Source organism: Pseudogymnoascus verrucosus (assembly GCF_001662655.1).
Source record: "Pseudogymnoascus verrucosus strain UAMH 10579 unplaced genomic scaffold scaffold_2, whole genome shotgun sequence".
In the NCBI taxonomy this organism is placed as follows: domain Eukaryota; kingdom Fungi; phylum Ascomycota; class Leotiomycetes; order Thelebolales; family Thelebolaceae; genus Pseudogymnoascus; species Pseudogymnoascus verrucosus.
In genome coordinates this window covers 115,602-140,226 of record NW_017263653.1, presented here as the reverse complement: position 1 = coordinate 140,226, position 24,625 = coordinate 115,602, and the positions used below count along the sequence as shown (strand labels likewise).

At 48.8% G+C, this 24,625-nt stretch overlaps 11 protein-coding genes across 11 annotated transcripts; 4 read left to right on the top strand and 7 right to left on the bottom strand.

Annotated features, from left to right (window-relative positions):
- Nucleotides 1-307: 307 nt before the first annotated feature.
- Nucleotides 308-1,526, top strand: VE01_00679 (uncharacterized protein). The gene is made up of 3 exons (XM_018270207.2): nt 308-924; nt 997-1,238; nt 1,296-1,526. The coding sequence occupies exons 1-3, from the start codon at nt 453-455 to the stop codon at nt 1,479-1,481; spliced, it is 900 nt and encodes a 299-aa protein (XP_018134738.1). The 5' UTR covers nt 308-452; the 3' UTR covers nt 1,482-1,526.
- Nucleotides 1,527-1,733: 207 nt separating this feature from the next.
- Nucleotides 1,734-3,518, bottom strand: VE01_00678 (uncharacterized protein; the record flags this gene model as incomplete). The annotated part of the gene is made up of 3 exons (XM_018270206.1): nt 1,734-3,025; nt 3,145-3,473; nt 3,511-3,518. The coding sequence occupies 3 exons, from the start codon at nt 3,516-3,518 to the stop codon at nt 1,734-1,736; spliced, it is 1,629 nt and encodes a 542-aa protein (XP_018134737.1).
- A 64-nt stretch (nt 3,519-3,582) lies between these two features.
- On the top strand, nt 3,583-4,679 carry VE01_00677 (uncharacterized protein; the record flags this gene model as incomplete). The annotated part of the gene is made up of 4 exons (XM_018270205.1): nt 3,583-3,595; nt 3,653-3,841; nt 3,888-4,311; nt 4,379-4,679. 4 exons carry the CDS (start codon nt 3,583-3,585, stop codon nt 4,677-4,679), a joined length of 927 nt encoding a protein of 308 aa, XP_018134730.1.
- Nucleotides 4,680-5,703: 1,024 nt separating this feature from the next.
- VE01_00676 (uncharacterized protein) lies at nt 5,704-7,606 on the top strand. The gene is made up of 2 exons (XM_018270204.2): nt 5,704-7,162; nt 7,224-7,606. The coding sequence occupies exons 1-2, from the start codon at nt 5,883-5,885 to the stop codon at nt 7,282-7,284; spliced, it is 1,341 nt and encodes a 446-aa protein (XP_018134729.1). The 5' UTR covers nt 5,704-5,882; the 3' UTR covers nt 7,285-7,606.
- Nucleotides 7,607-8,521: 915 nt separating this feature from the next.
- On the bottom strand, nt 8,522-9,732 carry VE01_00675 (uncharacterized protein). Its single transcript, XM_018270203.2, has 2 exons — nt 9,021-9,732; nt 8,522-8,959 (listed from the first exon to the last, which is right to left on the bottom strand). The coding sequence occupies exons 1-2, from the start codon at nt 9,659-9,661 to the stop codon at nt 8,758-8,760; spliced, it is 843 nt and encodes a 280-aa protein (XP_018134732.1). The 5' UTR covers nt 9,662-9,732; the 3' UTR covers nt 8,522-8,757.
- Nucleotides 9,733-11,022: 1,290 nt separating this feature from the next.
- On the bottom strand, nt 11,023-12,696 carry VE01_00674 (uncharacterized protein). The gene is made up of 3 exons (XM_018270202.2): nt 12,041-12,696; nt 11,609-11,991; nt 11,023-11,556 (listed from the first exon to the last, which is right to left on the bottom strand). Exons 1-3 carry the CDS (start codon nt 12,337-12,339, stop codon nt 11,213-11,215), a joined length of 1,026 nt encoding a protein of 341 aa, XP_018134731.1. The 5' UTR covers nt 12,340-12,696; the 3' UTR covers nt 11,023-11,212.
- A 1,569-nt stretch (nt 12,697-14,265) lies between these two features.
- On the bottom strand, nt 14,266-17,317 carry VE01_00673 (uncharacterized protein). The gene is made up of 6 exons (XM_018270201.2): nt 16,801-17,317; nt 16,667-16,738; nt 16,161-16,616; nt 15,893-16,108; nt 15,561-15,835; nt 14,266-15,506 (listed from the first exon to the last, which is right to left on the bottom strand). Exons 1-6 carry the CDS (start codon nt 17,106-17,108, stop codon nt 14,788-14,790), a joined length of 2,046 nt encoding a protein of 681 aa, XP_018134734.2. The 5' UTR covers nt 17,109-17,317; the 3' UTR covers nt 14,266-14,787.
- A 402-nt stretch (nt 17,318-17,719) lies between these two features.
- Nucleotides 17,720-19,185, top strand: VE01_00672 (uncharacterized protein). The gene is made up of 4 exons (XM_059463293.1): nt 17,720-18,335; nt 18,385-18,727; nt 18,794-18,964; nt 19,021-19,185. Exons 1-4 carry the CDS (start codon nt 17,859-17,861, stop codon nt 19,059-19,061), a joined length of 1,032 nt encoding a protein of 343 aa, XP_059320082.1. The 5' UTR covers nt 17,720-17,858; the 3' UTR covers nt 19,062-19,185.
- A 14-nt stretch (nt 19,186-19,199) lies between these two features.
- Nucleotides 19,200-20,174, bottom strand: VE01_00671 (uncharacterized protein). The gene has a single exon (XM_018270199.2). It carries the CDS (start codon nt 19,876-19,878, stop codon nt 19,441-19,443), a length of 438 nt encoding a protein of 145 aa, XP_018134736.1. The 5' UTR covers nt 19,879-20,174; the 3' UTR covers nt 19,200-19,440.
- Nucleotides 20,175-21,190: 1,016 nt separating this feature from the next.
- Nucleotides 21,191-22,473, bottom strand: NAT1 (N-terminal acetyltransferase). Its single transcript, XM_018270198.2, has 2 exons — nt 21,925-22,473; nt 21,191-21,869 (listed from the first exon to the last, which is right to left on the bottom strand). The coding sequence occupies exons 1-2, from the start codon at nt 22,377-22,379 to the stop codon at nt 21,305-21,307; spliced, it is 1,020 nt and encodes a 339-aa protein (XP_018134735.2). The 5' UTR covers nt 22,380-22,473; the 3' UTR covers nt 21,191-21,304.
- Nucleotides 22,474-22,519: 46 nt separating this feature from the next.
- VE01_00669 (uncharacterized protein) lies at nt 22,520-24,466 on the bottom strand (the record flags this gene model as incomplete). Its single annotated transcript, XM_018270197.2, has 2 exons — nt 24,138-24,466; nt 22,520-24,084 (listed from the first exon to the last, which is right to left on the bottom strand). The coding sequence occupies exon 2, from the start codon at nt 24,077-24,079 to the stop codon at nt 22,520-22,522; it is 1,560 nt and encodes a 519-aa protein (XP_018134918.1). The 5' UTR covers nt 24,080-24,084; nt 24,138-24,466.
- Nucleotides 24,467-24,625: the final 159 nt, after the last annotated feature.

The window sequence follows — 24,625 nt, the reverse complement described above, 5'->3', positions numbered from 1 at the left end:
GAGGTGATTGGAATCACGTGATCATCGTCTGATCTGATACTCCAATCTTGGACAATGGTGATCAGGATGCGTCGAAGTTCATTGTCGCGTCAATTTCGCGTCATTTTCGAATTTACATTGAAGTTTAGCTTCTTAGCTTACTTCTAACAAGGGTTCTTGATACATTTTTCGTTTGAATCTGTTTGTTGATCAGAATTGACTGTGTGTTCTGTAATGACTTTGTAGTATGCACCACGACGGGAACAATGGATACTATTTGTTTATTTAAAATTCTATTGTAAAATTACTGGCAAATTGGGCGAGTTAAGTGGAAGCTGCGAATATTCTTAATTATCGGGGCTCTATCCACTCGCAGTTCGACAAATTCCACTCACTGCCCCTCACTAAACCAGGCCCGACAATTCAATTTCGACCATCGATCCTCTTTCTACACCCCAAGCCATCACGCAACCATGCCCCGAGCAACGCGATCCTCCCAAGCCGCCGGCGTCCGGGCGATAGTCGAACCCATCGCATCGTTCTATGCCCTTCTCTCCACGTTCCCCTACCTCCCCGCCTCGGACATCCTGACCCCTCCCGCCGCCGGCTGGCCCCTGGCCGACATCGTCAACTTCCGCAAGCTGGGCAAGACGGACTTGGTCGTTGAGGTGTTGAAACACCTGCCATATATCCGCACTGATGGCGATCGAGGATGGCGCCTAGGCTACGACGACACGAAGCCGATTACTTATGTTAAAGTCCCAGGGACGACCACGGAGGAGGGGAGCGGGGGTTGCAAGCTTGCGGGGTTAGAAGACGGGGTGGATCATGCGGTCTTGTGGGATATGGGGCTTGAGCCGCATGGTCAGAAACTAGATTCGCATGTAGTGGCGCTGACGAATGGGTGGCAGTATGGAGCTTGGCTGCTTCTTGATACTGAAGCTGGTAGGCGTCTCCTCGCTCGTCGTAACATCTCATCTTTCATGGCGCCCAGGCTCTAACTTTGACCCGAAATAGGCACAATCACAGACTTTTCGCTATTGGGCGGCATCAGCTCCAGTATTAGATGTCCGCAATCGGACCGGGATGCGGGGCTGGTCTGGAAGCACTTCCCCTCAAAGCCCACCAAGGAGTTCTTCAAGGACTGGGAAAAGAAGTACACTTCGTTGGAATGGATACTGATCCAGGACAAGAATGGTAGGGAGACCGGTGAGATATTCAGCCAGAAGAGGGTGGGCACAGCCTCGAAGGATCTAGCGGTCAGTTTGCTTGCATTCACAGGAATTTACAGAAGGAATGTGCTAACACTGCTGAAGGAGATTCAAAGGATATTCATGGATTATGGCTGGGGAAGTACAGATTTCCGGAAGGAAGAGTGCAGGAAGGCTTTGAGTGAGTGGGGCAAGGCTCGGGGGCAGAGAATCGTTGCAGAGCATGATAAGCTTGTGAGGGCGAATCGTAGTCCGTCGCCGCCGGATCCGCTGGATGAGTTCTCTGATTGAGGGAACTGCTTTGTGGATGCATGAACATCGATGTTGATTCTTCCGATAATGAAATAATTTTCTCTTCCACAAGCTGCAGCCAGTATTTGGCGGTAAAATTACCTGACAAAAGTAAGATGCCCCACCATATTGCTTTTAGTGCAAAAAGTAGATAGGCGGTTTTTATCATGTTAGTGTTTATAGAATTGGGAATCGACAATGTGGGAGTATGTGTTATTCTTTCCTATTCAACATTGCATAGCATATATGGCCTCACGACGCTAACTCATCTGCCGGAGAAAGGACAGGCTTCTCCGTAATCCTCGCCAACTGCGGCGAGATCTGCTGAAATTGCGGGCTCGAAGTCACAGTCAGCGCCGTACTCTCAACCGCCGCCGTGATATCACCCGGCGTAGCCCGCGCTATCGCCGTGCTCCCCGGCCCCATAGTCCTCGCAGACTCGATACCAAAGAAGCTCTTCTCGTCCTCGCATCCCTGGCTCTTGCACTTTATAATGCCAAACTGCTTAAGCAATTCCTCATCTGTCGGCTTCCGTGTCGAGTTGCCTTCATTGAGGACGATATCTTCGGGATCTATCTGTGGATCCGTCCATCTCTTGTTCCAGCCTGGGTTGTTGACATGTCCGGCGGTCACGATCCCGATAGGCTCATCGGCATATTCTCTGTTGTAGGCTTTGTCGTCTAGATGTGCGTTGTAATACTTGTCGTTTGTCAGGAGCGCAAATCCAGGATCGTCCACTAGTACCGATGGGTAGCAAAGATTCTCTGCCATCCCAGCACCAGCATAACCAGCCAGTCCCACGAAATCCAGAGACAGCGCGGGAACGGTGCTTTCGCGCGTCACGGTGTACCAGTGCGTAGTCCTACATCTATTTACCTCCACGCGGTAGGCCTGGCGGTTCTTGATAGATGTCTCGAAATCTGCGTAGTTATCGCAGATGCCAGCGAATAGTGCTGCGCCTACGATATTGGCTGAGGAAGGAATGAGCCGGACAAAGTTGAGACTATTATCTCGTCCCTGCCAGATAATATCTGGAGGGTACTCGTCTCTCTGGCAATTTAGATTAGGAGCCTGCATCCACCCGTTGATCCAGCCTTCGTTGTGCTGTGCATTGTATATAGGCACGATGGGGCGTCCGACATTGCCGTTTTTACCAAGACACTGTATCGTATTAAGGTGTGGAGCGTTCCTGCTTATAACAAAGCTGTAGTGCAGACAAGCTTGTGCATAAGGTCCACTTCCATCGCAGACTCTCCTATTTACAACAACTGTCGAGGTTTCGTGAATGTTAGATGACGTTGCGTCCCTTAGTGCGACACGAGCATTAAGCGCACATGATGAGCTGGCCTTGTCGCTGGCGGTGGAGTGCTCGCTCTCTGATGCTCTAGTATTCTTAGGCTTCTCAGTTGGCTTCTCAAAGCCGGAGATAGTGTGCTCCTTTCCAAATATCTTGAACTCGGCGCTACCCTCTTTCTCAATCGCGTCGGTACAGGCTGTGATCAGGGCAGGCGTGGCAGCGATTTCGATAAGATCAAGGATCTCGCCTTTGGATCAATTAGTATGAGCATATTTAATTTAGACGCCGACTATGCTATTGTCAATGACCAGCAGCAGCTCTGGTAGCTCCATGCCGTGGCCGTAACAGAAAGGTTTTGAAACTCACCAACGATAGGAATCAGGTCCTCGAGCAATTCCAACGGTGCTAGCAGCGCCGGAACAGCAATTCTGCAAAACGCTTTAGCAGCAAGGTCTATCGCAGCTTGCTCGGCGAGTGCCTCGGCTGCCTCCTTTGCAATTTCAGCAGCATTACTAGCGGCAGCCGCTGCAGCACTGGAAGCTGCTGCTGCAGCTTTAGCAGCGAGTTGAGACTTTGTCGGAGGTGTACTGAAATTAGCACAACAATAGCTTTGGAGACCACCGTGGCAAGTATAATCTCCAGTATCATCGTGATGATTGGTGTTTCTCGCAACCTCAATTTCAAGGTCTGCACATCTTGTCTAGTTAGCTGGGTTCATACATCGCTCCCCACACTAACATCACTGAGATCGACGCTGGTCTTGATTTGCTTTGGAGAGCTGGTGTAGACTCTTCAAAGGTTACCATGGGAATAGCTTGTGGGTATTAGGGTTCATAATTGGAATATAGCCACTTCGGACTGACATTTCAACCAGACTACGGGAGATCATTTACCCTGGCGGATCCGTCCTGTAACACTCCTAATGGCATTTGCAGGTTTACCGGCGGTGGTATTGCCGGCGAGTGCTCTAATGCCTCTGAAATTCTTGACGACCAGGAAATTCAGTCCATCATCACAGCAAACAAACTTACCCCAATACACGACAAGGTAGCAGGTGTCAAATGTAAGTAGCCGTTTGTGACTTCTAAGATACTTGCTAAATATAATAGGGATCACTTGGGACAACGATCAATGGGTATCCTACGACGACGCTGATACATTTACAGAGAAGCGTGCCTTTGCCAACTCGCGTTGCCTCGGGGGACTTATGGTATGGGCGCTCGACCTGACTGATCAGACGAAGTCAAACGGTTTCTCAGCAGCAGGCACGGTCACTTCATCTCAACAGGCCATTGCCAATCAAGGGTCCGCTGATGCAGCTGCCCAAACTGCTTGTTACACTAGCGCATGTGCCGCAGGCTGCCGAACCGGGTATAACGAAGTGTCCCTGATGAACGGACAGCCAGGGCAGCTGTCGACAATTGCGAGGTGCAACTTCGGAGAGTACGAGTCTTTGTGCTGTGCGGACAGCACGAAAATGGGTACTTGTACCTGGAGAGGCTTTCGTGGCGTGGGTCTCTCCTGCATCGGCACGTACGTCAAGTTTCCAAGAGCTCATCCTTTCCCACCTAGCTTCCAAGATCTTATCCTTTCTCATTAGCGGTTCTCAAGCCGTGTGTCACGTTGCTGGAAATGCAATGCCAGGATTGGCAACCCCCGATGATTTCGTAGCTGCGACATCTCACACAGCCGAACTTCACACCCTAAATTCGGCAACTTTAGCTGATCAAGTTGGGATATCGCAAGGACCACAAAATGTTACAATGTTTCCGGACCTAACTGGATATTCCTTGGGCGATCTGAGTAGTACGGGACTTGAAGATCTCAATGAAATGAATAACAATATGTCCCTGTTCCTTTGGCAAATAGAGGGCTTGGATATAGACTTTCCTGTTAAGTAAGTCAGAGCATAGGACAAAATCATTGTACCACAAGTGCCTGTAGGGAGGTATTTGGTGCTCGAACGGCTGCAGTCCCTGCTGGAGATTAACGAAGCCGAAATCTAAACTTATTCGATAAACTTAACAATACCTCTTACATGCAAGCATATTCCAATAGTAAAAGTATGTCCTGAGGAACTATTAAATTGGATCTGGATTGGATCTGGCCGAGACGTGTAAGGCCGGGCTCAGGGGTCGACCGGAAACGCCAGGCATTCATGGCCCACAGGTATATCGTCACTCTTAAGCGGGTTCCATACACTGGCTATTACTTGATCTTTTACTTCGTAGGTCGATCTTTACTTTATTTATCCTATACGTGTGTGGGCTGTAGAGCTATAGGTCTTGCCCATGCGTGGGTAGCGATTCCCGTGCTGGTGAAAAAGTGTCGTTAAGCGGTACTTCTGGCAATTAGCTGCAACCAGCCAACTTGTATGGTAGATATAATGCGGGGTAAGTACCTACCCCAGGTTATTCGTATGTAGTAGTGGAGAATAGAAATTAAGAATAGAATCACATCCGTAAGTGCCTCTCGAATAAAGTGATAATGGTAGATTAAGGTAGCTATCCTTAGTCTCAGAGTACAAGTGCTAACGCGCGCTATCCTCTGGCGATCGGTGGTGGCAGCTATGGCTCCACTGCTCTTAGAATTCAAACACCATGTTCCTCCTATAATGATGGTTGCTGGCACATGCACCCCAAATCGCTCTCAAACATCACTTCCAAATAAAGCACCCCCGATAGTGTGGGCTGCCCTATTGCGAAATCTGGCCGTAAAAGGGATAAGACTCCCAAGAAACTTAATCCAAGACACTTACTGCCTTGGAAATGTCGCAAATGCTTGCTTTATGTGGACATTCGCGTTAGTAAGTTTTTAGTACCCAATACGGAATACTGCTTATTCCGACATCCTCACAATATTCCCCACAACTCCAGACCCCGCAAACTTCTCCACATGCATTGGCCGTTGCAAGAGCATGGATGAATTTGTTGAATGAATTTGTTGGAAATCAATTAGATCAATGACCGGGTACTATGACTATTTGCGAATACTTAAGTGCGTCGATCCCCGACCTTCTCAATTTTTAACAACAGCAGAGTTGGGCAATATCTCAATCTCAAGTCATCGAACATCTTCTTCCTCGCTAAATATCTTCCTTGGCTATGTCTACCGCCAGAGAAGCCTCTTTTTTGAAGATGTGCGGCCATAAATTATCCGTTGCTCAAATCTTCCTTATCGCTGCACCGGCTTTCTTCCTCTTCGGTTATAACCAATCCGGGGTCGGTGGTCTCTTGTCCCTTCAAGACTGGACTAAACACTTCCCTCAAATAGACACTGTTCACACGAAGGGCGAAGTTAAATCAAAGAATTCAACTCTCCAGGGCTTCGTTGTTGCCACCTTCACCATTGGCACCCTATTCGGAGCTCTATCATGTTCCCGCATCGGCGATATTTTCGGTCGCCGTAAGATGATCTTCGGTGCCGCTACACTCTCGCTCATCGGCGAGGTCTTACAATGTACATCTTTCGGTCTCGCACAATTCATCGTCGGTAGAGTCATACTTGGTCTCGGTATCCGAGTTCTCAGCGCCACTGTCCCCGTTTGGCAATCCGAATGTTCCCCTGCCAAAAATCGTGGAAAACACGTCGTCCTCGATGGTCTTTTTATCAGTTTTGGTTATATGACAGCGGCATGGGTTAACCTTGGTTTTTTTCAGCTTAAGCCCGGTCCAATTCAATGGCGATTACTGTTAGCTATTCCAACACTTCTATCTATCCTTCTCATGTCTACGACCTTCTTCCTTCCCGAGTCCCCGAGATGGCTTGTTCGTCAAAATCGTCTCCAAGAAGCAGCATACGCTTTATCAGCTCTTCAAGGCCTCCCTAGTGACTCAGACTCGGTTAGACATGAGATTGATGCTATTTCATACACCCTCGAATCCTCCCGCGACACTGCCAAATTCCAAGACATCTTCACAATGGGTCATGAGAAACTATTCTACCGCTTCATGCTCTGCTTCTTTCTCCAATTCGCCCAGCAGATGAGCGGTGGGAACCTTATCTCCGTTTATTCGACAATTATATTTCAAGAAAACCTCGGTCTTTCCAGTCAAGTCTCCCGCATCCTCTCCGGTGGAACCTTAACATGGAAATTCCTCTCTTGCTTCGTTGCATTCTTCACCGTCGACAGGTTTGGTCGCAGGGCATTGTTGATGGTTAGTGGCGGTGGAATGGCTCTGTGCATGATGAGCCTCTGCATCGCAACTTCGTTCCCCGAAACCAACAAATCTGCATCCGTAGCGGCGGTGTTTTTCATCTTCATGTTTAATTTCTTTATCCCGATTGGATTCTTGGGAGCGAACTTTTTGTACTGCACAGAGGTAGCACCTATCAGGTTGCGTATGGCCATGACTTCTGTCTCTACTGCCAATCACTGGCCCTGGTATGTACCTCCCTTGATTACCTTATGCTTCACCATTAACCGGACTAACTTTCATAAACAGGTATCTTGTGGTCACACTTCTAACACCAGTCGCAATTAACAGCATTGGTTTTCGCTACTAAATCGTCTACACTTGTATCGGCATGGTTATCCCCATCTCAATATTCGTATTCTACCCTGAAACAATGGGACGTAGTCTTGAAGAACTGGAAGATATCTTCCGCTCTAACGAGTCTATTTTCAAGATCGTTTTTGCATCGAGACACGCGCCGATTAAAGGTGCGCCCACTGTTGAGGATGATAAGTTGGATATAAGTGAGGAGTTGGTTGAGGTCGTAAAAGGAGTCTAAGAGGTTGAATATATAACAGACGAGGATGAAGTGGCAAGGAGAAATGACAAACACCAGACAGTGGTCATAAATAGCAGTGTTGCCTGAATAGGGACTAAACTAATCTATATTATATTATTATAACTATCGTCGCTCTCATCACTATCGTCGCCGCCTAGTGATATGATGAGCACACGAATATTATATCTAAATTTTATAGTTCTCACAGTCGCGCCTCACTATTATATTGTGTCATGGCTCTTGTCGTGCGTAACTAACTACCGTATCCTTGTTCAGGTGCCTTGCTCTTATTCCCCCACCACTCCAGAGGTACCTCCGTCCCTCATCGTACCGCGGAGAGCTCTCATGAAACAGCTGAGGCTGAGGAGATATAAGGAGATAACGAATCTCGGGGGGAGCTAAGCGGGGGGGTTACTGTACGCCGCATCTTAAAGCCGCCGTAGGTTCTCTGTTTGCACTACACCGCATTACACTCTCTGCATTCCTCTATACTTACCGCATTGCATTGCTTTATGCTCGCCGCAACCCTAACACCTCACAGCAAGGCGTCGCCCATCCATTGCACTAGACGGTGGGAAGTGCTTACTTATAGGTTGGGCTGCTGTAGAGACCACGAGGTACTAGCGGGGTGCAGCAAAGTACTAAATGACTGCAGACTATGCGCATCACGTACGTAATTATAAGATTGTTCCTAATCTGGAAGTATTCGGTTGCGTTGTTTTGTACTACTCCTCACCTCCCCGCTTCTCAATTATCCCACTCTGTAAGAACGGAAGAGGCGGTAATGGAAGGCTAGCTTTAAGAGCTAGACCTACGGACTATCCAGCAGAAGGTGGAGGAGTTGAAGAAACGGGTAAGTTGATGGTGGGCCTGAGGACCCAACTCTCGACCTAGAAGCCCCCGACAGCGAGAGCGAACATGGGAGCCAGGTGGGAGTCGGGAAGTGATAGTTTTAGAATGGCTAATTATGTACTTTGCATACAAATTACTATATGCAGGAACTTACAGGTGCAATTTGTGAGTTGGCGCAATTGCTTCCAAGATCGCGCACTTGCTTCCTCTAACTTTGAGCGAAGCAAAATGTCGGTTACGACGATTAGATGAAAGACTGGGAAATTAAAATTGGAGCTTCGTCGCCCTTACACTGTTGTATGTTTTTTTATTTTTTTTATTTGTATAATGAATCCCTTTTTAAGCATCAACTCACAGTGCTACCCGTGGAGTATTATCCTTGGTCATCTCTCTTTATGCTTCCCCTTCCGCCTGCACGATACTCTTCGTATTCACGCCCCTCTCAACGGGAATAACAGTGGCATTAAACTTCGCCATCGTCAAACCGAATCGAGAACGCACGCGCGGCTCCCAGTTCTCAGAGAACCTTTCTTCCGTGAGCATAGGGGTGAGATCTGCGATGGAACCCCCAAAGAGCGTAAGCATTGTCGATGAGCTGCTTGAAGTTTAGTATTTGATATAGTTTAGAGAAGCAGGAAAAAAGGGGAACGACTCACTTAGAACTCCCAAAAATGTTGTGAAAGAAGTCTTCGGTGTAGTCTTTATTCGTCTTCTTCGCAGCCACCCTTCTCTTCGACAACGCACGCGAGAGATCCGGGATCGTAAGGCGAGGGCTCCCATCTGCCATCGTCCCTGTCGCTTCTTCCAACAGCTCCTTCACGAGCCCCAAATCTGGCTTCGCCTGATCCGGAACTAGCGCTGCATCCTGCCTGGTAAGGCTTCCATCGTGCTCAATCGCATTATGCAAACTCAGCTCAGCCAAATCGAAGCGATCGGTCCAGTACGAGCGGTTTAAGAAATCGGCTGCAAATTTTGGGACGAAGAAGCAGAATGTTGGCGCGAAGTTGAAGGTTTGGCGGATTTTGATATTCAGGTCTTTGAAGGTGATGTTCTTGCCGTCATGGGGGAGGATGCCGTGGTTGGCCATTGCGTTGAGCATGGGGCAAGCGGAGCGGGAATCCCCATCCTTGGGTGGGGTATACTCTGGCCAGGATAGAGCATGCCCTGCGGCATGTGCGGGAACGACATGTCCAGGCTTGTAGGAAGGAGTAAGTATATTTAGAATGAAGAGGTTGAAGTCCCAGGCGAAGACGAATAAGTTGATGAAGACACCGGTGACTTTATTTAGGATGCCCATGTTTACTCGCGGCGCAGTAGAATTTGCAGTTGGAAGTTTGGATCGAAGAGGGAAAACTTTTACATTCAAAGATCTTGCTTAAATACCGATGTACGCCACGGTTCCATTACAGCTGAGCTGTTGGCGCCACCATGAAGGTTTGCTGCATGACTGCGAATCGGAAGCCTCCAAAAGTGATTTTATGCCGATCACTACATGAAACCTTGTGATGTCCACCCACCCAACTGGTCACACTAGGAATGTTGTACCCCAATAAAATTGAGCCCGGATAGCTACATTTGTGGCAGGTATTTTGGACCATAAAACATACAAGACGCAATTAATTTGAATCGATCAAAGACAACTTTAAAAGCCATTTTCTAGAGTTCTCTCGGTGAAAAAACAACGAATATACGGGTCTTTGAAGATCGTGCAATCTCGGGGCAAGTGGGGTAGCTAGGCCACATTTACGAGATCCTGCAGACGCATGTCTCGGAGGCCACCTGGGTAAGACAACGGCAAAAAATAATGAAAACATAGTCATTAATAACCACTGGGTGGTCCCTCATGACCCCTATTTGCTCCAATGATACAAGGCGCATAGTAATGTCGAGCTTTACTCGAGTGTACGGGCCGTTCCGTATATCCATGAGTAGATCTATTGGGGCACGGTCCACACTATTATGAGGGGGGCGACCGAGATGAGAGATAGCAAACCCTTCGTTTTACTCAAGGCCAGGGTGTGCGATCAGCGTCCCCATCTCGATAGCAGCATTCATACTTTCCCAGTATCTTTTTTCTAAATGCCTCTCAACTTAGTCCGCCATCTTACGTTTTGAAAATGTACGCAAACGCCTGTTATAACACTGTCGATCGTCACTAATACGAACCATACAGTGAGTTTCTTCATAGATCAAGTATCAGGGGCGGGTAATTCTCCCTTCGCCATGACGTGGAGGTAAAGGGTTCGTAAAGTAGCAGCCGCATCCTGCCAAATCCACCAACAGCAACCCCAGAAAATGACTTTTTTTCTGTAATATTTGACATGTTAAAATGGATAAATTTTGGAATTTTAAGCGGAATATTATTAACAATTATCCGATCTCTACATATATTTATGTGAGGTACTTCTAATAATTATTATTTAGAAAGATATATTTACATATAGTAGGGAAGTCAATAAGTATCTTTGGCAAATATCCTCCGCCACCAATGAATGGTAAATTTTTTGTGGTTAATATTCGCGAGAGGTCCGAAAAGGAAACAATTACTTGGCAAGATTAGTAGAAGGCTTAAGTCATAATATATATATACTCCGGTACACTGTTTAGAACAATTATATTTCCCTTTAGCGTTGAACTTCAAATGTGAATTTATGTTTTGTGAGTAAATGTCAGAGATATATATTCTAATCCTCATATACAACCCCATTTCCAAATAGCAAACTTGCAAATGTCGCTCATCCCATGCGTATCCCAAAACGCCCGCTTGGTATAATAAAATATGTCTATCGCAACACCAGCCAGCTCACACCCCCATGCGTTGACTCCAGCCAAAAAAAGTCCGCTCCACTCAAACTTGGTTGTGACGGTCCTTAAGGCTGGTATCACTCTCATATGCTGTCTCCCGCCCCGCACTCCGTTGATCACTTGTCATCTCCCACGCCGGCACAGTCGTCTGCTCGAGGCCCTGCTGCTTAAGAGCGCGGAACTTGAAGTTCCCCTGGTCCCACTTTCCGCCGAAGGCGACACCCGGATGGAACACGCTCAGACAGATGCAAGCGATGATCACCATGGCGCCCTCGAGGATCATAAATGTGACTTCGTTGTTTGCAAGTGCGCCATTAAAACCTTGGTAGAGTTCTGCAGCGCGGAAGATAGAGCGAACAAAGATGGTCACTGTAGCGATGGCAAGGCCTGGGTCGTGTTAGCTAGGTATGGTAGAGGAGTGGCAGTGGGCAAGGCTCACAGATGAGGAAGGCCTTCCATTTGAAGGTGCTGCGGACGGAAATGGTGGAGGAGTTCACCTTGTTAGGGTATCGGCGCAGACGGAAGGCGAAGTCGGTACAGAGGAGCATAAAGAATGTTAGGGAGACGACCTGGAAGATGAGACCCGCGATCATGATGTTAATCCCCGTCTGTTTTCCGCTCATGTCGTTGGCTGTGGCAGTGAGGCCACCGCCGCCACCTTGGAGGACGAGAGAGAGAAAGTCACAGCTGATGAAGACGAGGGTATAGGTTCTGGGCTTGATTCGCGAGGCACCTTCTCCATACATGACGACGATGCGGGCGAGGCAGAGGTAGATGGAGGCGGTCAAGAAAGCGGGGCCAATGGTCAGACAGATGAGGTATCTGTGATAATGTTAGACCGGATCCATGTATTTCTAGGGTGAAAGCTTACTCGAGGAACGGATTGAACGTGAAGGGATTGTAGTGCATCTGGACACGCCCAACATATCCGACGATCTCAAGCAAGAGACCGCCGAGCATTCCGGCCATATAACCCCATGTTTTGTATTTGACTCCGAAAAATATTTGGGGGACGATGAGAACGCCGAAGATGGCGAGGAAGATAATGTTCCCGGCGAGGTTAGGGATGTATTCGAAGTTGGCATAAGCTAGGGAACATGTCTCTATCGTGCATTGCTCTGCATCGTCGAGTATCGTTCCGTTGAAGGTGATGACTTGGTGCTGAGACATCTTGATGAGGTGGGTTGATATTCAGTTGGTCGGTGATGATGCTTCTGATATCGAATGAGTAGCCATCATTTTAGGGGGCAATTCAATCCCCTATATAGTTCATTACAAAATCATCACGACAAGGACAAGGCTTTCCGTCCCCGTGGTTGGAAATACAGGTAAGCCTCAGCCCACATCCGCAGGCATGCCCGTGCCATACCTCCCTCGCAGAATACTCCTAAGAAGGCAATAAGCTGACGTGTTGTAGCAGGATCCTTCAGCCTCGCAGCATGTAAACCGTGAAAATTACAGCACGGTATTTACGACTTTTTCCGTGTTGGGCAGTTATCGAGCGCGCTGTGGTGGCCCGTGTTGTGCATTGTCGGCGTTTATAATCCGTGTCCGTGTCCGTGGCCTGGGCGCATACGTATGTGTTCCGGCCCAGTCGCGAATAAGTCATATTTGCGAATGGGCCGGCCCAACCACGAATTTCCCCATACAAATTTTGGCATTCGCGATTGGGCCGACCCACACTGGCCCAGTCGCGAATAAAAATGCCTTCTTTAAACAAAACTTAATATAACTTATTAATAAGTGCTTTAATAGATTTATATATATAGGGAGATATGTAATTTAGACACTTCTCTACAACTTTGCTTCCTTAGAATTTTTAATATTTCTTAAAATTTAGAAGATTTAAGTGTATCTATATGCTGTTGAGTTATATGATAATATGTGTGTTATTCGCGACTGGCACATTCGCGGTTGGGCCGGAACATATGCAATAGAACTTTGACGCGGCTTCGTCCCAATCACAGAGCCTCCCACTCAGCCTCCACAATTATGTACTTCGACTTTCCCTTTCAAGATAAATATAGCGATTTCTCGCCAATGAGCACTAATTCCGAGCCGTGTCCGTTGCAACTGAAGTTGAAACTCCGCCCATGCGGATAAGCATAACTCATACTACTGTGGTGTATGGCGGTACATAATACTCTCCCCTTGTTTGAGATTTAGAGTATTGTAGGGAGTCTTCGCAATCATACGAAGGTTATGGTCCTAAGTATTGTATCTGATATATAAGGAGGACGTCCATAAGTGGAGTTTTTATTAACACGTCTGCCTGCTGTTAGTTAGTTGATAATTTTGGGCCTTTCTTACGCGACATCGTATCGCTTCATATCTCCAAAACCAACTGGCATCGTCATTAGGTTTCCGAACTGTCCAATTACACCTCTTACGCATATTTTCAGTCAGCATTGCCAAGAACGTAGGATGCTTCTTTTGCCTGGCCACGTCTTCGCATTACTTAGCGCTATCCTACAATTGGCTTGCTGTCATCGGCAAATCCAACCGGTGTCAAGCCACACAATATCAACGTCGCCAGTCCGAAACAATCAAGTTTATATTATCAGAAGTAGCCGGACAGGTACTGAGGCCGTCAGCACGGCCTTACAGACCCTGGGATATAAGCAAATTCGTCCAGGGTACCTTCCTACCAGCAACGACGATCAAGCTTCCAACCAAGGCACCTTTAGGGTGATCTATGAGGTACTGGGAGCTGAAAAACATCTTACCATGTTGCCTGGTGCCAAATTTATCTTGCCTGTGGAGTATGATAATATTCTGCAAATCGAAGACCAAAATGGTGAAGGATTCGGCGATGAACAGGGATCCCCGAGTCCATACCAAAACTACACATGCTTGGTCCATGATTACTTTGTCCAATCACAACAGGAAGCGAACCTGTTGGAATTTCATATCACCAAAAATAGTGACCGCGTGGGAGACGACTGGCCTAAGCTTTGCCAATTTCTTGGTCTGGGATACAGCATCGTCGAAAGGTACCGTTTAAGGAAATTTCCGGACGGACACGGTGAAGCCTGGATGCTTTAATTTGCTGCGGATGCTTAAATACTGAAGGATTCAGTTTCATTATCAGTGACAGTGACGGTATCTATGTAACTGGAGTTAATTGGCGTACTCGGTCCCTTCGGTGTTTTGCAAATAACATTTTTATATCACAACCTGAATTAGGCTTTCTTATAGGTGTAGAAGCGCATAAATGCAAATACATATCATCCTAAATCCGATCCTGGATTCCTCTGTCCCCCCACAGCGCCTGTCATGTCTCAACCGTAGGATCCTTAATCTCGTAGCTTCGTGTCAAGCCCCAACTAGTAGTGATCCTGCCCCATTCGTTGCCCTATGAGCAAACTGACACAAGTGGGGTCGTGCCATGTCACAATCGTAGGATTCAACAATTTCGTAGTTCGTCTCTCGCTACACCTCAATTTTAATCGGGGCCGCGCTCATTCGTTGCCTTTTGCGTAATCCGTCACAAAAGTGCTCGCTCTAGCGCTTACTATATATAAGCTGACTGCAACAACAACGAAGGCCAGAGTGGGGGAGGTTGTCTCTGTGCTGTCTAAATCTGTTTTTATTTCGAAAAACGCGTCCAGCAATGCCTCAAAATGGGAGCAATGGATATGACATCCAATCTGCCATGATACCATCTATGGACATTTCAGGAACGTAACCCTCCAATTGGATATCTTCCATTTCCGCTTGCAGCAGGTTATCGAGGTTTGCAGCTCCCATGTCGATGCCGAAGAAATCATCCATCTGTTGTGGTATTTGTGGAGTGTAACTGGCTGAACTCGGCTGGCTTCCGTCACCATAATAGCCATTGAAGCCTGCCGGTGGTAATGGTAAGCTAGCGGGTCTCGGGGAATGCTTCTCGTACCAGCTCTGAATAAGCTTGCCGCGCTTCCAGTAATCGTAGAAAATATCACGGCGCCCGTCAGCATCCACAACCTGGGTCACTAATTGGCTCACAACTGCCACTGCTTCCTTCACAAATCTCAGCATGTCGAGAGAGTCGCGGAGGGCCAGGGTATCACGCGAAGCTGTTGGTCCGCGAGCTGCAACAGATAGCTTTGACGCGACAACCATAGCGACGCCGATTTGAATCCACTCTGAATTGGACATTGCCAGCTGGGTGCGTCCTGGGAGCGAAATAAAATAGGAAAGCAGTGACTTGGCCGATATTAAACCGGCGCATAAGATATCAAGTCGCCACGTGGATGACGACATAAATCGGGGAATTTCTGATTCCGCGCCTCTATCGAGGAGGGCTATCTGATAAAGGTTCAGCTCCACAGCGTGGTATTGCATCGCTAATAAATCTATAGAAGTTGAGATCAACACGTGTTTGATATCAGCAGCTGAGGACAACTTACAACTTTCGGCCATGTCAAACGGCAGGCGTTCTCTGAATAGCTCAAGCTCGGTTTGCAGCTGTTTAACAAATAGCTCGATAGTAGACTCAGGGTTCAACTCGGAGACTCGCTGAGAATACAGACGGTCTATCTTTTCCGCAATTGCTTGCAATCGCACAACATATAGAACATACTTATCGGTTGGGCAGGCTGCCTCATCCCGAAGAGTCTTGCAGAAATCGTCAATATGAGCAGAAAACGGGAATGTCGACGTCTTTTGTAACATAGTAGCTATGCTGCATAAGAGTAAGCACTCCTCAAGGTTCAGTAAATAATCGGCTGAAAGGTCTTACCTCGAGGTAAGATAAAAGCAACCGGCAACAGCTCTCCTCTCATCTTGGCTCCAGGATATTGGGTAATTCGGCTTGGCACCAACATCTAAATCGATCGTCAGCCCAACCTTGGGTGGACCGCTCGGCGGTGGTCGATTGAGTCTTAGATCAACTACGATGCTAATGGCAAGCTGGAGAAATTGGGAATATACGCGTGGCCGGCTATAATAGTGGTTCCTAGAGTTTCGTCTCGTCAGCACAGTGCGGTTAAATATTGGAGAATACATACCAAGCAAGATAGATCAGAAGGCCTTGAAGAAGCTCAATTGAAGCTTCTCCACCAAAAATCATCCTACTACTCACAACATGCTTAATCTCACCACCAAGCCGCCGCTGTAGTGGCATATTCTCGTATGAGGCCGCTGCAAGCACCGTAAGAAATAGAAACGGCTTCGTCTCGCGAAGCCCTTGAGCGGTCACGCTTGGAGATATGACTACAAAAGGAAATCGGTGAACCATAACCGTTCTGAACATTTCGAGATATCGGCTCGCAGCCTCCATGTCGAGCCACCCGTCGTCAATCACATCTCTGCCCATCCCAGAGCTAACTGCTGGTGTTGGGCCCTCAAGTCCAAAGTCAAAGGTTACCTGCCCTGGCGGAGTAGACTTGGCCGGTTGGGAAGTAGCACCCTGGGATGTAGCACCCAGAAGCTGGTTAACCTTGGCTTCGAGAGCTTCTATGCGACTTCTGGTTGTCAGCGCATCATCGTCTATGACGGAGTCTCGGTGACATACACATCTTTCTTGCTGCCATTGTGTCGCCGCCTGGCCTGTCTAAATACGCACTCCTTACTCAGGCGATGGCATCTGCACAGCGTCAACCCCGAACCACTCGAAAACGTGCATATTATCATATTGGAGCTGCCTACCTGTCACATATATGCGGGTGGTTCAAACGGGTACATTTTATCTTGGCATGTGCACAATTCTGGCAAGTTCTTGAGAGCGGGAGCGGCGTGGGAGAGTGAGAACTGCGAGCGCTTTTCTCCGTGGTATCCGCTTTAGTCGCCATGGTTGGAGTATCTTTTGTTGAGGGACTCTCCTTTCCGGAAAGGGGGGCGGCCATCGCTCTTGAAGAACAGGAGGTGAGGTGAGATGCGTGCGAATAGGTGACGAGGTCTGGACAAAACGTTACGTAGTTTATAGTAGCTAGGCACGTAACACTTTTGATGTGCATGGACCCCGCCAATTTTTGGAGCTCAACAACAAAAGTTTTTGACCTGCTTCATTGATGGTTGACTGCGGGCTGGGTTAAGGTTGTGGAGCCTGACATTGGTCAATGGATGACAGTTCGTATGGCAGGCAGCACAGCCACGCCCATGACGACGATTTAAGTTCAGATCTGCAATATTTTTAAAACGCCTTGCGCTTTCGAATCCCTCGGCGACCCTATCTTAGTAAGAATATCGAAACTAATTGAAGCCAATATTAGAGGCTGTTTCTGACGTCGGCGGTGTGTACGTACACACCACGTGATGTAAAATATTATGGTATTCGGAACTAATATTTACCTCGTATATTCATTAATATCAGATCAAATATTAAGGCACTTTTCAATGTATTCAGTTTCAAAGCAATCATCGCCTTTGCATGAATTTGCCTGTCGCGCAGCACGTGACTACTTTGTGGTACTATGGAGTACATTTAACGCTACCCAGATATAACCGTATTTGTTGTACCAGACCTGTATACTCCACGAGCCAATCAACGATGAGGAGGATGTCACTAGAGATGTAGCTGCTCCTCGCCACTACTATCAAGATATAAGAATATGAGAACTTTGGGAACTGACAAACGATCATCATCACTGAACAGACAAAGTTATATAACTCTATTTTAAAATAACCTCCTGTCAATAAATCACAGTTCTTACTTCAGCTAAACACACTTCAAACTCAACGCAACACCCATCCCAGACGACGTCACCATGTCCGACCTCTATGCCAAAGTCAACGACCACTATTCCTCCCTCGCCCGCGAGGACACCGCCGCCAACGAGGAGCACATCCGCAAAGTCGCCCTCTCCTTCGGCTACAACCCCGCCGACCTCAGCAGCATTCCCGATGGCGCCAACTTGGGTGTTAGCTGCGGAAACCCGCTTGCCATCGCTGGGTTGAAAGAGGTGTTTCTCAGTGCTTCTGTCTCCTCAGCTGCTTTCTCAAGCCGTTTCCCCAAGCTCCTCCCGTCCCCACCCTACCTACGGCCCCACCCATCTACTCCCTTGCTCGTCTTACAACCTCCGCAAAGCATTGCCTACAAAAGACCCCAACATGAGAATACCAAAGCTAACATACCCCAGGGCGAAACAGTCATCGACCTCGGCAGCGGCGGCGGCTTCGACGTCTTCCAAGCCGCCCGTAAAGTCGGCCCAACCGGTAAATCCATCGGCGTAGACATCAGCGATGTAAGCCGTACCTCCTCCCCATGAAGCCGCCAAAACTAACTCTCCCCAGGACATGCTCGACCTCGCCAACAAGAACCTCTCCAAATCCGACCTCAAAAACGTCTCCTTCGTCAAAGCCCCCATCACTGCCATAACCCTCCCCTCGGGTGACGCAGACTGCATCATCAGCAACTGCGTGATCAACCTCGTCCCCGGTGCCGACAAGGCGCTTGTCTTCTCCGAGATCTGGAGGTTGTTGAGGCCCGGGGGAAGGGTGGCGGTGAGTGATATTCTGGCGAGGAAGGAGTTGTCGCCGGAGTTGAAAGGGCATTTGGGGTTGTATGTGGGTTGTATTAGTGGTGCGAGTTTGGTGGGGGAGTATGAGGCGTGGTTGAGGGGTGTTGGGTTCCAGGGTGAGTTTTTTTCTTTTTCGATGTTTTGGTGGATTTGAGAGAGATGGGTGTGCTGACGAGATGTAGATGTGTTGATTGTGGATAAGAAGAGTGATCTTAATATCTATAAGGAGAGGACTGATGCGGAGGAGAAAGGGTGCGGTGCGCCGGCGGTGGGGTCGTCATCGTGCTGTGGGACGAAGATCCCGATCACGGAGAAGGATGATGTTGCGAACATTGACTTCAACGAGTGGGTTGGTAAGTGGCTTTACACTTCCTGACATTGTCGTGCTGTTGTGCTAACACGGTTGTAGGTTCCTTCGAGGTGTATGCGGTCAAGCCGGCCGATGCCTAGATGGAAGTGGAATACTGTCGAGATATCGGCAGTGTGGTCTACATTAACGATTGATGCCCATTAAATGCCTTCATATTCGAGAAATGCCAAATGATGTCCAGTAACCAGACCCATCGATGCTGTGGCATATAATTCACGCTCGTGACAAAACACGGCTGCAGAGTAATCGCTTTTGTATTGATACTCCTCTCACCCAGGCCTATTAGCCGGCTCCCCCATAAATACTCCAAATCCCTAAGAGATACAAACGAAACGGACAAGAAGCGTCCAAGAAGAGGCATCCAAGCTCTCACCCCTACCATATACAAAAAATCGTGAGATAGGTCCCCCTTCATCATAAGTCATAACGCGTAATCCGGCCCTAACATACACTCGTCTCTCACTGTCCATCTTCCCACCTGGCCTCCCTCACAACAGCCATACTCCTCCTCTTCTCCTCCGCCCTATTCCCCTTCCCCCAATTCCTGCTCCACCTCCTCTGTGGCGCCCCCATGTCATTCCCCGCCTCAACCCTCGTCTCTATATCCGCCGCGCTCTCACCCGAGAACGCCATCATGGAGCGACGCTTCGCGGCCTTCGCGCTGGCGCTGGCGGCGTCAAAGGCGGTGCTGGCGGTAGTGGAGCGGCTGGCCGCGCTGCCCATGCTCTGCTCGCTGCGGTTGCTGGAGCCGGTGTTGTTGGAGGAGGCGTAGACGTACTCGCCGTCGACGTAGATAGCGTCGGAGCTGAATGCTGTGCGCCGGTTCTTGCGGTTGGTGTAGCGCTGCTCGAGGCGGAAGAGCTCGAGCTTGGCTTGGATGCGGTCGATGAGGCCCATGGTTAGGGAGATGGTGGTGTTGATGGGTGAGGTGAGTGAGGTAGTGGTGGGTGAGGAGATAGATAGTAGCTTGGTGAGAGAATTCAACGACTTGCTGGCGACAGAACGAGAGTAACGACTTGGAGATAGAGAGAGTGACTGTCTGTATATTCTCGTGCTGCGCTGTCTTGGTACTCTCCGACCTGAGCTGAGCAGAGATGAAGACGAAAGGAGAGCAACGATGCAACAGTGGGAGGGAGCAAGAAGATGAACGTTGAGAAAACCACTAAAACCCACCCATCCATCCCATCCTTTCCCCCCGCACCAACCTCTTCTTGTTCGTGTTCTGACCCTGTCCTGTCCCTTGTCCCGTCCCTGATTGCTATCCCCTGCACCCACTTTATGGCACGATTGCCACGCATAGGCTCTTTGGCCACGCCTGCCACACCACACTGTCCACCTGCTTTATGCGGAGTTGTGGGTAAAATCGACGCCGCCAGTGTCGTACATCAACTCTCTTCACCAGCATCGCCAACAAAATTCCCCCGGACAGAACGGATATCATCCACCCGTCCCCTGTCCGCTTCCCCCTGGCTAAACAAGAACCCCTACCGCACTATCCCCTATTGAGCGCGCTAGAAGGGCCGAAGACGCGCAAGGGGTTCCGTGCGCTCGCTTCGTGGCTGGGGAATTCGCTGATTGGTGGAGCTGCGCCTGGCGAGTGGGAAAACGTGACGGCAGGGATAGGGGGGAGGTCAAAGGTGTGGAAGATGTTGATGGGCTAGAAGGGCGAGAGCATGGAGAGAGCATGGAGGGAGAGTAGACGCTAGGCGGAATATAGGTTAGTGTGGGCGAGCAGGGGAGCTAAGGGTGATTGTCAAACAATAGGCTCATGCAAGGAGATCCTGTTTGATTGTACTTGTGTGGTACGCGAGTTTATGTAAAATAGCAGTACGATAATATGTATATTGTAAGTAGAATTGAATGGAGTGTGAGTGAATTTGCCTGTGAGGTCGGAAAGACGGAAGACGAAGGCGGAAGGAGACCTGCGAACTCGCTGTTTGTCTATGAAGATTAATAAAGTCCGTGCTATATGGGGCCTGGATTCTACGATATAATCCAGAGGGACGGTTGATGACAGCTTCAGAGATGCCTCGGACAATTTGACGTCACGTGTGGTTTGTATTCGAAGAGAGGAATGCATATACCTACATGCTATTTGTACTGTAATCAATATGCTCTATAACAGTGTATTGACGGATCACCTTTATTCCTTCTGCGACATCTTTTCAGGTAGGTCACGTGCAAAGTCACGGGGTGAGAGGCCTTCATACCGACTGTAAAACTATATAGTAGGGACCTCTAGACTACGTAATATGGACATATGATTCTATATATACTGCCATACTGCCAGATGTGGCACTGGCAAGCCAGCCTCGTACTCAACTCAAGGCGCCTTAATCTCCGCCACAGTGCCGATAATCGATCCAGCGTCGCTCTTGCTAAACTCAATATCAAAGAATTCTTTCAAAGCCGCCAGTCTATCGTCCTCCGATTTAAATTCCTTGATTACCTCGCTCTTCCCATTAACTGACCTCTTGATCTCTGTCTGCAAAGTTAGACGGCCAACAATCTTCTTCCCGCTTTCATCAAGAATCATCTTGGTGCAAAAAGCACGATGGGTGAAGAACCTCCTCGGGCTCTGGCTAGTTGAAATATTCATGACTTCAAAGTCTTCTGGCCAGAACTCGAGCTCGGTAAAGCAATAACAGTTGCGCCAGGTGTTGTCGGGATTCAGCCTATGCTGGAACGCCCAGACTTTCTGATTTGGATCTGGATCTTCATTGCCATCAAGGCTTGTGCGGATGATCCGAATGGATTCTTGGTGAATGGCATTGACAACCTCGCCCGCCTTCTGTAAGGACAGCGGTACGACGATGTTGTTTGCCCCATATCCGACGTCCGTGACGAATACTTCATCGCCGATAGTGACCAGGATGACTTGATGACTCCTACAGAAATTGTCAGCTCAACGTTCCATGGGCCAGATCGATCTAAATAATATACCATGCTCCGAATGCCTCTCCATTATGCGTCCTTGCGCCACACGAGCGTATCTTATACCCCAGCGTTCGAAGCAACATCGCAAAAAGCGCATTGTTTTCCATACAGTAACCCCCTCGGCCCGGAGTTTGCACTATCTTCTTGAACAAGTCCTCCGGGTGGAGACTGATCTGCCGCGACCGTGAATAATGGATTAACAGATTTTCAAATGGCACCCAAGCCAGATGTTGCCGTTGCAGACTAGCTAGGTTGTCGAATGCGTCTTGCGGGGAATGGACGCTAACATCGTAGATGCGCTGCTCTTGAGGAATATGGAGCCGGTCATAATATTGATTCACCTCTTCAGGGGTGAGTTTTGGATGCCGAGATGCGGTAGGCATTTTGTTTAGAAGTTGTGAGAAAAATTGTGCGGAATCTTGTCTATCTAGAAATTTCGAGTCATTGAACGGGAGTGGCATCGAGCTTCATGTAGGCGCCTTGCCGAAATTGGGCGGGCGCCAAGCCCGGGAGGTGATCATCACGACTGATGTTGCAACAAAATGAAGTTTAAAATAGTTTAATGGTATTCTTATGTTCGTATTTTTCGAAAATAAAATATTTACCTATCTACTCGTTTCACACCATTCTCCGCGTCTAGCCCTTGTCCCTCTGTCTCGCTAATCTTCCTCTTCGTACTGGTATTTCCGTTCGTCTCTCCATTCGCTTTCTCATGTTGTTCTTTGATATATTTTGGCAGCTCCTCCCCTGACCTCCATACAAACCTTGCCCCTGGGTGACTTGCGGGCAACCTCGTTTGCCCCTCGCTTCCAGTATAAGTCTCTCTTAACGTTCCTCCTGGTACTTTATAATCCTCCCAAAACACCCCCCTCTTGCGTAGTTCAGGCAACAGATACTTAATAATGTCGTCAAAGGTCCCCGGATTTGTCGCATAACTTAAATTAAACCCATCCACGTCCGCCTCAGCTACCCATCTCTCCAGCTCGTCCGCAACCGTCGTGGCGCTTCCAACGACCTTCACCCCATTCCCTCCCACTAGTAGGAATTCTGAAATCCGGGATTTTGTCCAAGGCACGTCTCCTAAACCCGGTACTGTCGAAGACCAATGATTTACCATACTTTTCACCGCCTTACTTTCCACAAAACGGAAATCTTCATCGTCACTATAGGTGGACAGGTCGATACCAGACCAGCCCCCGAACAGCGCGAGAGCTCCCTCTCTATCCCCATGGCTAAGGATCGCCTTGTATTTCGCGTGAGCCTTTTCATCCGTCTCATCCACAATAACCAGCAAGCCTGCCACGATCTTGATTGCATCCCGTGGGCGGCCTAGAGACTCGGCCTGGTCGCGGATACTATCCACGGATGGCCGCACGAGATGTGGAGCATGCCCATTTAGAAACACCGCTTCGGCATGCTGGGCGGCGAAGGTGCGGCCCGCACCACTAGTACCAGCTTGGAAAAGGAATGGCGTCCGCTGTGGTGAGGGCTCGCAGATATGCGGCCCAGGGACTTTGAAGTGAGTCCCGACATGCTCTATTTGTCGGACGCCCGCAGGATCGGCATAGCTCCCTGCAAGCTTGTATCGCGCATCTGTTGCGTCATCGCGCCAGGAGCCCTCCCATAGCTTATAGCACACATCGAGGTACTCGTGCGCAATCGCATAGCGCGTGTCATGTGGGACCTGAACCTGGGAATTGCCCGGGAAGTTGCGCGCCGCTGAGTCCAGGTAGGAGGTCACAATGTTCCAGGCAACGCGACCATTGGTAAGGTGGTCTACCGTGGAGAACTTGCGTGCTAGGGAGTATGGGGCTTCATAGGTAGTCGAGGAGGTGACTCCGAAGCCTAGGGTTTTGGTAGCTGCGGCCATGGCAGGGATGGAGTAGAGGGGGTCGTTTATTGGGAATTGGGCTCCTGCAGGAATTGTAGGTGTGAGGTTTGCAGGACCGCGGTAGACATCGTAACCCCCGAGGACATCGGCGAAGAATATGGCGTGGAACTTGGCGGCTTCAAGCTTCTGGGCGAGCGCGATCCAGGCTGAGAGGTCAGTGTAGCGCGGACCGTTGTCACCTGGCGCTTTCCAGAGGCCTGGGTTAAGGTGTGAGGGCGATTGCATGGCAAAAGCGTTGAGAATCCACTGCTTGCGTTCTGGAGAGGACATTGTTGCTGATGGGGGGATTAACAGAATGAAACGGTGGTGGTTGACTTGATGGGCTCACCTATCTCTCTGTCTGCCTTCTTTAATGAGGTATGTGAAGCTGCGATTGAAAGCGAGTAGTAATACGGCAGCCAAAAGATTGGCTAAGAATAAGACAAACAATGAGAAGAAAACCAAGAAGAGGGCGAAGATGGAAATGGAAATGGAATAAAAATGGAAACCAAATGAGAGAGCGATGCGCGCCTTTCCGCTTTACGGGTTTCGGCTCTTCGTTCGCAGCCTTAACCTTTTTGCCTTATCATTATCAGATATACCCCTCATTCGACCAGGGCAAGCCGACGGAGACTGTCATACTCAAGTGTCGGTCTTGTAATCTCCGTGTTGCGTGTTGCGAATTGTCGATGTTGTGATTGTAGCTAGCGATGCCGTGCTCTCCACCCCACCACCCGCTATGCCGCCTTCCGTGTACCTGTTGATAATTGCGGCAACTTGGAGAAAAACGGCGGGGTCGTGCGGGGTCGTGTGGGGTCCTTTCGGCGCTGATCCTTA